The sequence below is a fragment of the Canis aureus genome, chromosome 5 (genome assembly GCF_053574225.1).
Source record: "Canis aureus isolate CA01 chromosome 5, VMU_Caureus_v.1.0, whole genome shotgun sequence".
Classification (NCBI taxonomy): Eukaryota; Metazoa; Chordata; class Mammalia; order Carnivora; family Canidae; genus Canis; species Canis aureus.
Window position 1 is genome coordinate 42,678,973 of NC_135615.1, and position 17,769 is coordinate 42,696,741.

The 17,769-nt window shown below is 39.1% G+C and overlaps 1 protein-coding gene across 23 annotated transcripts in view; it reads right to left on the reverse strand.

Annotated features, from left to right (window-relative positions):
* Nucleotides 1-17,769, reverse strand: part of JAKMIP2 (janus kinase and microtubule interacting protein 2) — a 177,827-nt gene continuing 160,058 nt past the window's right edge. For 20 of the 23 annotated variants that reach the window (XM_077897771.1, XM_077897767.1, XM_077897754.1 and 17 more), the window contains 2 exons: nt 15,012-15,082; nt 5,333-5,870 (listed from right to left, as the gene is read on the reverse strand). In XM_077897771.1, coding sequence (XP_077753897.1) covers nt 15,032-15,082 — 51 coding nt within the window. In that variant the 3' untranslated portion in view covers nt 5,333-5,870; nt 15,012-15,031. Of the gene's footprint in view, nt 5,290-5,332; nt 5,871-11,514; nt 11,702-15,011; nt 15,083-17,769 lie in introns of those variants that run through there. The other 3 variants (XR_013379731.1, XM_077897752.1, XM_077897773.1) reach the window with 3 other exon arrangements.

A 17,769-nucleotide genomic window follows, 5' to 3' on the forward strand; every position in this document is an offset into this window, starting at 1 on the left:
TAAAGTTTTAAAAAATGCAGCTTGTTTTATTTTTATATAAACTAAAACACCAGAGCTCATTGATTCCTATATTAAATACATAAATTATAAAATAACCATTCATAAAACTTTACATACAATAAATTGATTCCAATCTCTACGGTAATACATACAGTACATGTACATGTTCAGTGTACTTCAGGGGATCATCCTGGTGAAATTCAGTCCATCTATATTTTTCTCCCATTAATAAACAAGCACTGAACCAATATATGGAGTCATGCTAATGAGATGGAGATAAAGAGCCCCAAATGAGGCAGTTGATTGGATGACAGCTCTGAGAAACTGGTTCCCCTGGCTACATGAACGCAGTAGGCATCTGGGGAATTATGTATTCAAATACATTGGCTCTCTTCTTGAGTCCCCATAGAATTGGATCTTGAAGGTTAAAACATGCATGAACCCTTGTTGGAATGAGATTTCTAGCTGATAAAATTATGGGACATTTGGGTGATATTAATACTGTAGATTGTACCAGACTTTCTGTTGCTCTTCCTAGAAAACCACTGGCATCACTACCAGGCTGGTTTATGGGTCTAGGTGACTGGAAAGCCAATGAGTAGTTCTTCGCCTCAGTCAACATCAGGGAATCGTGGTAGTGAACAGAAGGTGGAGGAGGAGGAGGGAGAAGAGGCAGGGAAGGAGGAGAAGAGCACAGACACCAGATGTTAACTGAAAATATGAGTTACCTAGCAGCATAGAAAAACCCCTTCCTCAAGTCCTCAATCCTAGGACGGAAGTACACATTAAGCGCTCACATCATCATCTATGTACAGAATATATATGTGTATATATGTACATCACATATTTATAAAAGCGTTTGGATTTTGATCTGTCTCGTTGTAGGAAGTTACTATAGTGAATGGGGGAAAATAGGCACATTTTGTGAGATGTCAGTCAAATCTAAGTGATTGATGATATTAATGGATGCTGGGGATGTGCTTTGGGGAAATTGCATTACCCACACTTAAGCAAGTTTGTAGAGTCTGGATTGTAGGCAAAGTTGGACTCAAAATTGTTTGTCTACACCACTTCCATCCTACAGAACTTAGATATAACAAGGATGGAAATATAAGCATGGGTGCAAAGACCTCAAAGCAAAAACACAAATGCAAAAACAGGGAACTTCACCCAATCAATCACTGCCACCTCTGAGCATGCTACACTAAGATGAATATAGCAAATTATAATCGTTCTATTTTTGCCACATTATTCCTCAAAGTATATCTTTAGTAACTTGATTAAACACGGGACTTGGACTTTCAACAACAGAAGGTTTATATAGGAAGAACTGAACTACCAAATTAAAGGCAGCAAAGGAATGTGAAACCTGCCCTGCCCAGTACTGAAATGGAATTAGAGGATCAACTCCAACCTCCTATTATGTCTGAATCCTCTCACCAATACACCTGAAATTCAGTCTCAAGGTAATATATTGTACAGAAATGACAAGGCAGTTGAGCAGAATGGAAGCTTTTGTCCTGTAAGACCTTGTGACCTACTTTTTTCCCTTTCAAAAGTAAGAAGTCCACTTAAGGAGAGGCTTGGGCCCATCCTGTAAGTATTAGCTCATGACATAAAGTCATCAAAGATTTGCTTTGATTAATCTCTCAGAAGTTATATTGAACTTTTTCAATATAGTAGATAAATGTGTGTATATATATGTATATACACATATATTTGTATACATATGCATATATACATACATATATAGTCCCACTCTTTGACAGATCAAAAAATGCAATTAAATATTTAGAAAATAAAATGCCTATGCTGCCCATTCATTTTGATGTAACATAACACACACAATCCAATTATTTTAAACATTAACACAAAACTGATAAAGATCGTTTTTACAGTTCCCATGAAAACCTAGGCAGTTTTTCAAAAACACTTCATTTTGAAACAATGAATTTATGGGTTACATTGAAGACATTAAACATGTGAATTACACAATGGATTTACAGAAAAAGTTGACAATAAATAGGCAAAAAAGGAACAAGTTTATCAAAGATTTATTTTAAACAAAAATTTAATTGAAATAAAATACTGTAGCAAAAATTATTTGGCAAAAGTTTATTTCTTCCATACTAGCAGAGAAACAAATGTCCCCTTTCTACCTCCAGTGATGACCCATGAGCCCTCTACATCATCTCTATCCTACTGAAGAACCAGGCCACCTATGTGACAGTTATTTGTGAATGGAAGAAAAGTCAAAGCAAAATTTATTCTTACACACCTAAAACTTCACCACTGGCAATAATTTCCTTTATATGACATAGGTTAAAAGGGCTATAATTTGGCAAATTGAATTTATTTATTTATTTTTTAAAAGATTTTATTTATTTATTCATAGACACAGAGAAAGAGAGGCAGAGACACAGGCAGAGGGAGAGGGAGAAGCAGGCTCCATGCAGGGAGCCCGATGTGGGACTCGATTCCAGGTCCCCAGGATCACACCCCAGGCTGCAGGCGGCACCAAATCACTGTGCCACCGGGGCTGCCCGGCAAATTGAATTTAAATAAAATTTTTAAAAAAGGGGATCTGACACTTATTTTCAGCACATTCTAGTGTTTCCTAAAACAAAATTTGAGTGGCATTAGAGTAAAATGGCTAGACAGTCAATTTAATAATAGAGGCTTTTTAGTATGATAGCCAAATATAGTTTTCAATTTTTTATTTCCTCATAGAAATTTTCCTGTCCTGAATAACTGTCCAATCAGGGCTTTTGTTTATGTCAAACGATTCTTTAATATCGCCAGTTATGTTTATTTTCCAAGAGATGAATACTTGGTTAAGAAAAAGTAAGTAAATGAACCCTGAAGAATGCTGTTCTATTAATTCATTGGCCAAACGTGTCAGAATAGCTCAGATGCAGCAATTAAAGATCAGAGTGGGGATTATGTACTCTCTGTAAGAAGTGGAGCCACATTCAGCCTTTCCATTACTAATGAGACACTTTGTACTATTGCTGAACATCATATGCAAGGGAAGCATTCATTGAAATATGATTTACTCCTATGGGTCCATGAGTGAAGCACAGCTTTACAATTTTGTTAATGTTTTTATAATTGTCGAAATGAATAACAGAGATGTACTTATCAAAATATTTAGCCTCATCCAATGGTGTGTCAGGAGTAAGACTTGGCAAAAATATCACCTTTTAGCCTAAATCTAGAGAACTTTGCTTATGTCCTGTATGTTAAACAAAAAGTAAGAATCCCTCCTATCTCCATTTGCCCTAAACACTTGTAAAGCTGCTTAGATGGTCATCCTACCTGTATTGCTCTTCTATGATTTTTTGTGTGTGATACAATCAGATTTATAGCAGATAAGGTCCATGATCAAGCTGTACTATTTTTGCAAATGTTTCTAATCATTTAAATCAAAGTCAGCATTTGTATATAAAATTTAACATACAAGTTTTGGTGAAAAAAAGCAAGATGAGGAGAAGGAAAGTAGGTTTGATATAGCAGATGGAGTATGAATTTGCTCAGATGGATCCTAGAATGACCAATAAAGAGCAGAAGAGAAAAAGTCAAAGGAAGAGTAATTTATCCCGTTCCCTATATGCGGAGATTTGAAAGGGTTGAGTCACACACTGTGGTGGCACCTTCTTTCACATTGCCTGCACAACGAATGTGCTCTTCCTAATTAGTGAAGAAACTATCCCGTTGAATAAAGAATCCAGCAGGATAATTATTTTGTATATTCCCAGTAGGACCTATTTCTGTAGATCTCCCCCAAAATGAAAGGGATGACCAGACTAATTATGCGATACCATCACTTTACTCCACGCCTCGATTTCATAGTTGGCTTTCCTACGTTAAAAGTGGAGTTTTGGTATCATGGCATGCATATGCAATAAGGAGAGCTAGGAGATGCTTATCAGTGAAATGATGTTCTTCTATCTTGTTCAAAAGCATGAGGTGATCTATTTACTATGGGTTATTAGAGATCTCGGCTCTAGATCTCCCAACCTTTATTGCTAGCAATATCCCAGGTTATTTGATGGGAAAGCTTCAGTGCTGCAGTGCTTAGATTTAACCAAACTGAAGCACTATTTTATTACATGGGGGACTCTTTCTCAACAATACAAGAAAGTCGAATAAGATAGCAGTCATATTTTTACAAAGCACTTTGTGCTACTTTAAGCACCTCTTGTTCCAGAATTGCAAAAAAAAAAAAAAAAAAATTTATGAAAAAGCATTTAACCTCATTTTGCAGATGAGGAGACTGAGGCACAGAGAGGTTAAGTGACTGGGCTGAAGACACCTGGGTCAGCAGTAAATAGAAGGATAAATCGTGGGACCCCAGCATTGTAGCCTTTCTTGCATATTCTTCAGTTACTGGTCTGGCTTGGAAAACGCCAGGGCTGAAAACCAAAGAATAAAATACGGAACTGGCATGTGGAAGGATTTGTGTAGTGTTTCATAGACAGGGTTTCTGGCTCCCTACACACACTCCTTATGCATGGGAAATCTAGCCCTGTAAATAAAACCTTGACAACTTGAAAAATTGAGGCTGTTTTGTTATCTACAGTAAATGAGGTGTAAAATTCGCTTTTCAGGAACACTTATTGGCTCTCAGAGCTGAATCCAAGACTCAGTATTACGTAATTTAGGAAGAAGTACTGGTCTTCTACTCGTCTCTGGTACAAAACGACCTTATCCGTAACATACGTTACTTCTGTATAAAAAAGGTAGAGCTATCTTGCTGCTGTCAGCTCTCTGGAAAAAAAAAAATGTCATCAGTCTAAAGGACAAGAGGTCAGAATGCTCTAGGCATATCAGGTGACTTAAAAAAAAATCCTAATCCTGTTTTATAGTCACATCTCTGTAGCAAACTGAGTTTACTTTTCACCTCTAGCATGTTCTTACTTGAATCACAGAACATATTTGCCTGCAGGCCATACGAAGACCAGTGTTTTGGAGGCTGATCGAGAGCTGCTCTCTGGCATTGCGTCCTCAACAGGAGTCAGGGAGCCTGTGGCTCAGGGTGTCAGTGGGAACGATGTCCGTCTGTCCGGGGGGCACATGTGACCAGGCCAAGGCCGCACGGAATCTGCTTTGATCTCAGCTCCACTCCTGCGCTCCCTGGCCTTGCTGCCAGTGTTGGGGGGGCTGGCCCCCGGGGTCCGCTTCTCATCACCGTGGAGGGATGCCCCCCACAAGCTGCACCTCTTGCAGAAAAACAAACGGGGAGACCGCGTTCCTTCCCATTCGCATTCGCTGTTCCTGAGTTTGAGACTAATAAAGACAAAAAGCAAATCCCTGTAGTAAGAAACCAGACTTTTCAAATGAAACATTTTATTGTAAATAGCTCCTCATAGGTATTCCTCGGGCTTCGTTCCCCGCCCACCCTTGTTTGTTTGTTTTGATTTTTTTTAAAATGTCGATTTCAGGACTAGTGTTTCCAAGGGGTGTGGTTACATTAAAAGGATGGATCCCCCTGCACGGCAGGGGTACAGTGTTTCTTTGTAACTTTGGTTCCATGCCCAAGACACATCTTTCTTTGATCTGCTGAAACTGTTGCCATTGCTGATTTTTTTTTTCCTTTACACATTTTACGTCTATTGGTCTTTTCTTCTGGTTTGACATATACATGTTTCATTAAATGCAGCATATATTGTAGATTTTCAACAGGGTCATGTGGGAACTGTCAAGTAAGAAACCTTGGATAATGGCTTTAAAATACACAGTTGTAGTCCTGGCTACAGGGTAGTTCTTAGCTTTTTTGATCTCCCTCTCACTGCTGTAAACATTTCTGCCATCTTGGAAGGTCTAGAAGCATCTGCCTTTCTGGGGTCTTATCCGTGTTTTCGGTTACTCTGTAAAATAGAGGGAAAATTCTTAAATCATCATTTCTGTCATTAGCTGAAACAGGAAAAAAAAATTCTTTTTTTTTTCCCACACAAAAAATTATTCTTTACCACCTCTTGGAGCTCTATGATTTAATGCAAGTTACGTAAATTATGGCTCTGAGCTTAATTAATCTTAAATGAGAAAAGAGAATGATTGATTTCAAGGGTTATATATGTACATAAAGTGATGGACAGGTCTTGGTTCATAATAAGCGGCCTGATGTATCAGCAATGATCACTGTGGCCTTTTCTTCTGAGGCCTTCCAAGACAATACCTTAAGAAACTCAAATGAATTATCATACTCCCAAATATAAATATAATATTATTGAAAAAAGCATGTCTGTCTATGCCCTTCAGTGACTTACTTTTATGTCATACTTCCTTCTCAACAATTGTATCCAGTGGCAGGTGGTCTCCACCCTGAGGTCCTGACCTGGGGATTCCCTGGGAGTTATGCCATTAAGGTTTCTTAATTGGCTCCAGATATTCCTGACAAGGTACTTCCCTGGACTATACCAGTTAGGACTCCTCGCCCTATTTCTCTTTTAGTGTCTGGGTGTTCGCTTGGTTATAAGTTAAGGCTTTACTACTCTCTTCCCCAAAAAAGCCAGAGTTGGTATACAGAACATTCTATCATGTGCTGCTTAAAGACATGGCCTTCAGAGTCTGAAAAACATGGATGGAGAAAAATAGGATTTCCATTTTTTCACTGCACATCCAAGGATAAGTTATTTAAATTCTCTAAGCCTTAATTTCTCCACTTATAAAACAAAAATACTAATTCTGTAGCAGGATTTTACTGGTGCCCAGAAATAGCAATCAAGATCCAAAGTGGTGGGAGGCACTTAGTACCAGGAAGGCTTCTAGTCCAACAACCAGAGAGAAATTAAAGATTCAAAAGAATTCCTGCAATCAGAGCAAGTCAGAAATATTTGAGTTCCTATTTGCAGGCCTACTTTGCTCCTAAAGACTAGACATGAAAGAAGGAGTGACAGAGTCACAGAGGGGGAACTAGTAGGAAGGAAGTGCAGTGGTTGAGATGCAGGAGGGAGGGATGGGTAGCGAATGGCATAAACAGAGATTGGTGGTGCTTGTACAAATAGGACTTATGTTCTGCTGCCCAAACACAGAGCAATGCTCATCTATTGCACATCTTCCTTTGTCTAGCTGGGCAAGAACTTGAGAGGGATGATAGGGCAGAGACAGGGGCAGTAGCTTTCTTCCTAGCAAGATGCTGTGGCTGGCAGCACCAATGTTGAGACTCAGAATAGCTGAGGAAGAGCTGGTCTCAGCCGGTCAGGGAATACTGCTGTGGGCATGCCCTGCACAGCTTCTGGAGAACTCACATATATGTTCCCCTAATGGCCAGTCTTTCATCACCTCTCATAGACAGGATGTCAAGAACTGGTCAGTAACAGCCAGAGAAACAGCATCAACCATCAGGGAGAGGGTCACAACCACTGTCAATGCAGTTGAGAAGCATGAACCCTTTTCCCTTTCCCTTTTCCCTGCCCTCTAGGAGAACCCAGCTTTGAAGAGGGAAGAGGGAGAGATCTCTTAGAGCCAGATCATGAACTTGTCCTATACCTGGGATAGAGAAGAAATGAGATTAAACAGGACCTGAGGTTGAATTTTAAATTGAGCTAGACACACAAGAACTGAAAAACTGGAGAACCAGCTTAAGATTTATTAAAGAGAGGAAAATTAGAACCTGAGTGAAAGCCATGTTTTGAGAAAAATAGGTAGTGTTCGTATTTACATCCCACTGAGTTGAGAGACCCAAGCAACTAGTTACAACTGTAATATTTCTACATTCCCTGGTAGAGAAGAGAATGGATCTTAATGTATATAAAAGATACTTTAAGGTGTGTGTGTATATAATACATATATAAAATATATACAGTATATGTATGTTTGTATGTATAAATTAAATATGTGAACATAGAAAGTCTTTTACTTACAAACTTTCAATTTATATATTCTCAGAGTTCAATTGTTTCCAAGTACATAGGCATCATTTCTGCCTGTCACAACTGAAGTAAAGCCCATCCTTTGAGTAAAACCACATTGGTTTCTTTAAAAAAATAAATGGACGTATAGGCAGTCTCCTAGAATATTACATTTCTGTACATTGAGTATCAGTAAAGGAACTCGGAGCAGAGCCACATTTATTCAAATGAGCATTCCGAATAACTGAAGGGCTACCCAATGGGCCCACCATTGATGACCCATTCTCAGTAAACCAAAGGTCAGTACACTGTAACTAAAGCTGTACAGAATATGAATTCACCTTTGACTGAGAAGGCCCTTCAGATACGACAGAGCCTCGGGGATTCCTAATAATGGGTTGCTTAACATCATTGAGCTTTAGCTTCCTCTTCTGTAAACAGTGATTGCAGCTATCATTTCTGAGAGTTTACTACATGCCACCAGACTATAAGTGAATGAGAACAATTATATCATTTCTGACTTGTGACTCCAGTATCCAAGTACCCACCACACTGCCTGGTTCACAGATGACACTTAGCAAATATTAGTCGGGTTCAGTTGACAGGCTACTTATGTTTACCATTCTTTAGGGTTTTCTACCTGCTGGAAGCTAGTTTAGATCCTTTATAGGACACATATTTAGAAGCATATTGATTGCCTCTAAATACAAACTGTAGCTACCTCCTGATCTCAAGTTATAAATAACCCCAAATCCGGGACAGTAGTCACTCCCTCTTCCTGCTTCGGAGGTCTCTGTCAAGGGTGCCACCACCCAACCGACTGTACCAGCCAGACCCTCAAAAGGGCCTTCCTGAACCTTTCATTCTATCAACCCTCATAAACAATTTATCATACAGCAAAATATTCAGTAAAGGGTAGCTCTTACTATTATCTCCAGCTTACAGATGCGGAAACTGACCCTGTTAGGTAGGTGGCCTATGAGAGTCCTAGTGAGAAGGACAGATAACACTGAATGAAATGTAAGTGAAGTCAGAGGATCAGAGAAGGCTTCCCTGAGTCCCTGATTTTACATCGAGATGGGTAGGACAAATGGATATTCACTAGTTGATGATTGTGTGGGAAATGTGGTCAAAGTAGACAGAAGCACATCTCATAATGCAGGATCCAAGACAGAATGCTTAGTATGTCTTAGCAACTTGGCTTTTTATGAGTCTTTCTATGTGCCAAGTACTATAGTGGTTGCTTCACTTATATAAGGTCACTTAATCCTTCTGAAAACAGTAGATGCTATTACTTGATAATTTTTTATATTAAGAAATCGATATTTATTTATTTATTAAGATTTTATTTATTTATTTGACGGAGAGAGAACATAACCAGGGGGACTGGCAGGCAGAGAGAGGGAGATGCAGCAGGCTCCCAGCTGAGCAGGGAGTCCAAAATGGGGCTTGATCCCAGGACCCTGGGATCATGACTTGAGCTGAAGGCAGATGCTTAACTGACAGAGCCACCTAGGTGCCTATTAATTAAGAAATTAATATTAGAAATATATATTAGAGAGGTATAATAGTATCTATTTTGTAGGATCTCTCTATTAAATAATAGATATGAAATGCATTCGTTCAACCACAGAACAGATGTCTTCTTCCCCTTCTTTACCGTAATATCATCACTATCATTAAGAAGTATTTATGGATTGTCAACTACAAGCTAGGCACTATCTGGGTATTGGGGTTATCATATGAAGACTACATGATGATCCTGGCCCTCATGAACCTATATACAATGAGGAATAGAGGCATCAATTAACTACAAAAACCAAAACAACCCAAATGCATGTAAAATTTGGCTGGGAGTGAAATCAAGGAAGACCTCCCTGCAGGAATCACAAGTGAGCTGAGATCTGAAGGAGAAGTGAGTAGGCGTTTTCTAGACAAAGCAGGGCTGAAAGTACTGTGCACACAAGGACTGCATGGGCAAACTCCTGTGGTAGGTAGAAGGGACTAAGGCTCGTTAAGGAAGCTCCTAGATCAAGAGAAAGCCCAAGGGATTGTCTGCAGTTAGACCACACCAGGCTCTGTTGGCCATGTTAAGGGAATGGGATTTCACTCTAATGATGATGTTTTCTCAGGAAGGGGGCATGATTAGATTTGCTCCTATAACTCCTGGAGAGTGAGTTATAAGAGTGTACAGTGGAGAAGCATTGAGCCAGGTGAGTAGGGCATCCCCACAGGGAGTTGGGGGAGAATGTATTTGTTCATGTATTCTTTCCTTTGTTCACTTGTTCTTAAAGTTATTCTCCAATGACACATAAAGAACAAATTGGATAATCATCAGATAACACTACCACGCTATCCAAGGCTCTGATCTAACCTGTCACAAATCTGCTTTCCCATTCATTTACCCAACCATTTACTCATTCATCTGTCTTCCCATCAGTCCATCTGTCAAAATGTATTCAGTGCCTAGTATATATAAGACACTGTTGTGGACTTGAAAATACAAAGATAAAGCATAAGCCCTATTCTATGCTTTCTTAATAGTCTAATGTATAAGACAGAAAGGGAAACAGTCTCAATATAACTAGATGAAGACCAGTAGATAATCTACATAAAGAAAGACTGATTAACTGGCATATAAATGATTCATCTTATCTCTTTCTCTTACCAATATAAAAGAATAAGGGACAAAATTCTTCATTTTAAACAATAAATATAGTAGAGTCATATTGCCATTTGTTTTCCATAGGCCGCCTATAGGCCTTGGCAGGAGGAGGGATCGAAAAAATATAAATGTAATAAGAAGTAAATATTTGCATATTTTATTTTATTTTATTATTATTTTTTTTAAATTTTATTTATTTATTCATGAAAGACACACACAGAGAGAGGCAGAGACACAGGCAGAGGGAGAAACAGGCCCCATGCAGGGAGTCCGACGACGTGGGACTCGATTCTGGGTCTCCAGGATCACGCCCTGGGCTGAAGGCAGCGCTAAACCGCTGAGCCACCTGGGTTGCCCTATTTGCATATTTTAATGGAGAATTTGTAAATAATTGACTGGCTGTTTTTATAGTACAGTATATTTTTTTTAGCTTTTAAAAATCAGAACAATAATACAGTATTATGTGTCTTTTAACATGTTTTATGTTATTAGGCAGGAAGTGAAAATACTGAGCTATCAAGATAGTTCAAGTGTCCATGGTTGACACTAGAATCATTAAAAATAAGCTAGGGGGGATGCCTGGGTGGCTCAGTGGTTGAGCCTTTGCCTTCGGCTCAGGGTGTGATCCTGGAGCCCTGGGATCGAGTCCCACATCAGGCTCCCTGTGTGGAGCCTGCCTCTGTTTCTGCCTCTCTCTCTCTCTCTCTCTGTGTCTCTCATGAATAAACAAATAAAATCTTAAAAAAACAATAAGGATGAAGAAAAATGAATTAGAGGGGTACCTGGGTGGCTCAGTCAGTTAAGTGTCTGCCTTTGGCTCCAGTCATGATCCTGGGTCCTGGGATTGAGCCCCACATTGGGCTCCCTGCTCCACAAGGAGCCTGCTTCTCCCTCGCCCTCATGCTTGTGCTCTCTCTCTCTCTGTCTCAAATAAATAAATAAAACCTTTAAAAAACCACAGTGAACTTGAATATATAGATGAAGAATCATGATCACCTGTTCTCTGTCTGGTCTTCCAAACTTCATAATGAACAGAGCTGGTTCCATTATGTTCTTCATTAACACGTCCCTCTTCAGAAGAAGAGGATTTTCAATGGGTCATTATGATGAATATAACAATAACCTGGTGATAGCTATTTCTGTATTCCTCTCATTTTCTTCTTTCCTTTGTCTCCCTGTATAACTGACATGAAAGAATTTGTGGTACACTATTTATTTAGAATAAATATACAGAATGCATAGGCAGATGATATCTCCTAAAAACCCTCCTACCTGGGGTTCCCTTGCTTAAGATAAAAGTCCCAGTGTAATCTGTGGAGCTGCACCATTTAGCAACCACTGAGAGCAGTAAGGGTGCCTTGGGACCCTTTAGTATCTTCTAGATCACTGATAAAAATGACTTAGGTGTTATAATTGCTAACAGAAAAAAAAAAAAACCATGAGTGGCTCCACTTTAAGGGCCACTTTACATATAATTTAAGTTAGTCTTGGGTTTAAGAGCAGAACATAAATCCTTAATTTAGTAGGAAAAAGATTTTTATGGTTATGTGTAGTAAGCCTTACTCCGTGCCGACAAGCCAAATGTTTATCTCCCTTACTTCTTCCTATCTCTCTCTTATCTGCTTTGGAGATAAAAGTGGCATTGATCTATTTCCAGTCATGTCTTCTTTAAATAGAGATTACTCCCTGAAAAGAGGAGACGAAAAGGCAAATACTTGTTCTGGTTTAGGTGGTAAACCACTTGGTAATGTTAGAGATTATAATTTCTTTTTTCTTTTTTTAAAGACATTTCTTTGTTTTAGAGAGAGAGTACTTGCAGGCAGAGAGAGAGACAGGGAGAGAGAGAGACAGAGGCAGAGAAGCAGATTCCTCGCTGAGTGTAGAACCCAAGGTGGAGCCTGATCCCAGAATGCTAAGTTGGAAGCTTAACTGACTAAGCCACCCAGGCACTTCTAGAAGTTATAATTTTGAATTTTTTATATTGACAAATTCAGAAAATGTGAAAGCTAACTTTTAAAAATAATAATAGCTAGGAGTTGCTGATTATTGAACTATGTTTCAAGCATTGTGGTAAGTCCTTTATACGTATGATCTCATTTAGTTCTCTCAATGTAATATACCACATTGAGGTAATATAACTATTTTACAGAATAGGAAACCTCATCTAAGGTGGATTAATTTACCATGACATAGCTTGTAAATGAAAGGATCCAAACTTAACAGAGTATCTAACTTCAAAGTTGTAACTCTAAACTACTCAGCCATCTTCCTATACATATTTTAGATTCCCCAGATTGTTACCTTAATTTGCTATATTATTATTAATTATAATCATGACTTCACTCAACAATTACTAAGTGTCAGTTATGTGCTACTCTGGAAGAAAAGCAAAGTAAATTTCGTACAACCCTCAAAGAGTCACACAAAAAAGGAAAAAGGTATAGAGATGAGTGCATTGTAAATTCAAAACCTCATAGCCAAGCAGTACTACCCACACTGCAAAAGACACCCCTGACTGTTGATACATATGAATGTAAATGGTGCTCACAATGTGAGAGAAATGCCCTCTTTCCTTTGTGAGGCAGGATGGTGGTTTGTAAGTGGCTAAAAGCCTCTAGAGCGAGGCTGTCTGGGTACAAATGCCAGTCCTGCCAATTGTAGCTCTACAGCCTTGGGTAAGTCCTGTGTTGGTGTTTCTCCAACTGTAAAGAAAGGAATAAAATCAGCACCGCCTTTAGAGGAGGTCATGTGAGGACTATTTTATTGATTGTTAGGATAGCCCCTGGCATGTAAGTGTTAGCCATCACTGATGAGAATATTCAAACCTACTCATTTTCTAACTAGTATTTATGAGTTTTGATTCTTCCCTCAACTATCACATAGTACTTGTGTTTCACTAAACTTTGTCCTGTTTATTTCTTTATTATTCTTGTTTGGGGAGGGCTATTCATTTTCTGACATTCTAGCCATTCCTAAACTTTCCTAGAAAATCTTATCCATTTTGTTTATATATTTTCTATCAAAAAAAAATTTTTTTTTAAGGGAGTGAGTGAGTGGGAAGGGGGAGGAGTAGAGGGAGAGAGGAGAGAGACTCTTAAGCAGGATCCACATGGGGCTCGATCTCAGGCCTCTGAGATCATGACCTGGGCCGAAATCAAGAGTTGGACACTTAACCAATTGAGCCACCTGGGCGCCCTTATTCTCATTCAATTTAAGAGACTCAGTCCTCCTCCTAATGTTCTGCAAGGCTACTATCCTAATTGCCAGACAAAGGATGGCTGTCAGTTGGAATAGAAACTCTTTTGGAAGATGGAATAAAGCCAGAGTGTTGGTTATATACGGATGTAAACTTCCTGGGCATATTTGCTCAAATCCTTCCTTGTATCAGGTCATTCTAAAACATTTTTGCTTGTCAGTTCCCCATCTAGGCAACAGATGATACTCATGGAGAGAGAAAGTATCTCTTCTCTATTTTTCTACTTGCTATAGAAAATGTTGAATAACATAAGGTCCAGGAAAGATCCCCGTGTGATACTATAGAAACACCAAAGTTGATGCAGACCATGATACACAGATTTGGAAGAACACATGGCCTTTCCTTGTTTTTAAATGATGATAACATGAGTTATGGTTTCTGTAGACGTCAGAATCACCTGGTATGGTTATTCAAAACACAGATTATAAAAAAACAAAACAAAACAAAACAGATTATTCCTTGCTCTCCACCTCTCCCACCTTGCTACTCACCTCCATCTCCAGTAACCTGGTCCGTTAAGTTAGAGGTAAGGACTTGGAATCTGTATTTTTCATAACATTGGGAATCAGTGTCAAGATTACTTATGCATGTATTCGTGAGACACAGACTTGATCACTTAGTAATAATAAAACTCTTATTTTTCTAAATTGGCACTGAAAGTGGTCTTATATGAAAAGAAGATCCAATTTCACTGAATAATCTGCTTTTCAGAGTTCTAATCAAGTCAGACTGGGAGAAGGGGTTAAAAGTAATCAGTCATTTTTAGCTTGTTAGACTTAAAGAATCAGAATTTTCAAGCTGGAAGGGATATTAAACACATACGCATATTTCTTCATTTGCAGATAGGGAAGCAACTTTTTCCACACAATGAAAGACTGATAAGAACACTGACCTCCACAGACATCATGACCTCCTAAAGCAATACAGTTACCTAGAACAAAATTCTCAATTTCCACAATACTTGATGGTTCCTTTATTTCCTTAATAATCACCCAAGTGGACTGGATCTGTTTCTCACTTTTTTAATTTTAATTTTTTTAATTGAAGCACAGTCAACACACAATGTTACATTAGTTTCAGGTGACCTTTTCCTCATTTTATGGCATTTGAGCTAATCAAACCTCATGGATTTGCTTTTTAAAAAAAACAAACAAACATGGGCATAGTAACCGTATGCAGCATCCTTCTGATCACATACCTCTTAGAACCACATTTTGAGAATTAAATGAAATCTTACCTGTAAGAGGCACCTTGACATCAAGGCCATAGAATAAAGGCAAGAGAGAAGAACAAGAATAGAAACAGAAACTGCAGAAGAAAAAGAAGAAGATTATGTAAATCTGAATTTCTGTAGTGTCATTCATGTCGTACAAAACCTCAAGCTTTTCCACTTTGTTCAAGTCTGACCATTGTCACATACACCCCAAGAACCTCTTGTTTAAAAAAACTGTATGTTTTACTTATCTATTGGCAAAGTAATGAAATGAATAATTGGTGTCAACTAACATCAGCTCATACATTTTGGGATTCGGAGGGGGTCTAATAGATAGTAGATATAAGCCCCTAATTCTATCAATGAAAAAAATAAGCACCGAACAGTTAGTCAAGAGTCTAACTGCCTGTAATTTTACGGCATAATAAAGCCTGGAATTTAGCCCTGCCAAGTCCTACTTCGTTCCATATTATTGTCAGTTTGTTAATGTGTGGCAGGGTCTGCTAAAAATACAAAAATATGATCAAAGCATACGTTTAATCACTTAATGCTATCACTGCTCGGTTAATGTGACAGGTTTTAGGAGTAAGGCATAGCAGGAAAAATATTAATATGTAAGGTAACCATATACTAAATCATCCACAGTGGGATACTTCTGAGGTAGAGAAATGGGGGGACGCTATTAGTAATTACATCAGGGCAGCCCTACATAACCAACTAATTATTAAAAGTCACAAGTCAAATCAGCTTTTATTTCAAATATCAATTTCCTTGGTGAATCAGAGTCACTCTTTAACCTTTTTACCACACTTCAGGGGCATTCTGTTGGACATAACATTTTTGAATAAGAGTTGTCTATGGCGTTCTCATGTTGAGCGTGTTATTTGCATGTGTCCTGTAGTGCCACTATTTATAGGACCCTTGTTTTACTGTAGCAAAATTGTAGGGACAAGTTATAAACATGGTGCTAGGAGCCATGTATTGGTGACTGTTCTTTAGTCAGGAAAGCAGAAACTCTGTCCCTTGTTTTCACTCCTTGAAGATGGAGAGTGGTAAAATGAGGCCCGTAGCAAAAGAAGATGAAGGGGATGGGAGGCTTCCACTGCTCCTCTGAGGTCAGATGTCAGTGCTACCTTTCTGAGCATCAGGAAATGCCCATCACTGTGTCACTGGCAATGAGATTCTTTGTCCAGGCAATGTGATGAGCCCAATGCAGCACCTAGACCTCTGCGCTTGATTGGCCACAGAATGGTTATGCGGTCCCAGGCAAATTGTTTAATCTCTTTGAAGCTGTTGTTATATTATCTGCATGAAAGGAGATCCTGACATCCACTGTGCCTGTCTCACAGAGTGACTCTGCATGGGAGTCAGTGAAGCCGATGAACATGGAGGTGCTTGGGATGAGGGAAAGCTGCAAGCCTGAGGCAGTCCTGCTGTCTGTGGCTATCATGTGACAGATACCTATACTGTGTACATGGAAATTAGGAATGAAGAATGGTATTTAAGGTACTCTCAGTAGGTGTTCAAACACCACAGGGAAAAGAAAGAAGAGTATTTCTGATGTAAGTGATCTTTAGCATTTTGTCCAGGCTTGTGTGTGAGAATGGGGGTCAAGGGGGTAGAATTGTGTCACACACCTCATTTCTCAATCAAATCTCCAGTCAGAAACCAACTGGATTGTTTTGAAGTGGCTTAATTTACTACTATATGTGGATTATACTGTTTTGATAGCTAAAGAATCCTGTTTACTAGTAGGTACATTACCTCATTTTTATAAATGTTTAAGTTCATATCTGTGATGTGGCAAGGTCAGGGAATTCTGACAGGGGACATAATCTCCCTCCTCCTAAAATTTCCAGGAGGTTTATTAAGAAAATGCCTAGGGTAATGACATTAACAGATATTTAAAAAATCCACACACACACCCCCCCCCCCCTTTTAGTTTCTTTTTCCTTAGACGAATAGGGACTGAACCAAACTAAAGTTTTCTGGTTTGAACTCTGACTTCCTCCTTCTGTCGGCACGGAAAATGACTAGGACCAAGAGCTAGCCAATCAAAAATGTGGAAAATGGAAGACCTGAGTCATGTGCTTTGAGAACCAGGGAAGCTGGGAACAATCTCTGCCTCCTATGGGTCTTCCTGCCAAATGCTGGGAAGTGAGACTCAGACCTTGGCTGATGGCACTTTACCTTTGCCTCATTCAGTTCTACAGGGCTGCACAGCACAGTCTGGAAATGAGGACCATTCAAATTTAAAATTGCAGAGGATGTGTACTTTGTTTGGAAATTTAAAAAGATCACACTTTTTAGTGGAACACCCTGTTTCATCATTTTCACTTAAGTGACTTCAGTGGCTCTCTGTGAAACCCATGAAAGGAGGTGAGGGCAAGGTTTATCATCCCTATTTTATCGGTAAGGCTTAGATACAAGTCTAAGTCACATACCCAAGGTCAGGTAGATATGGGAAGACCCAGCCTATGTAATAATCCAGCTGCTGATGGTCTGGCTACTACTGGCCCCTACCGACTCCCTGTGATTTCATACATACGGAGAACGACAGAAGCAACCGGGATGAATAAAATCCTGCTCATTGTCTCAAAAATGGCAGATGGTTTGCTGTTTTCTTCTTGGGTACCCACGGGATATGCTGCAAAATAGCCACGTTCTTTTGCAACACAGGAATTCAGCCTGGAACTCTGGAGAAAGCCTCTCGCCATCACTGCTGTGTTCCTAACACAGTGCTCCTGGCATCACCGGTAGGAGAACTCTGTTGTGTAGGACT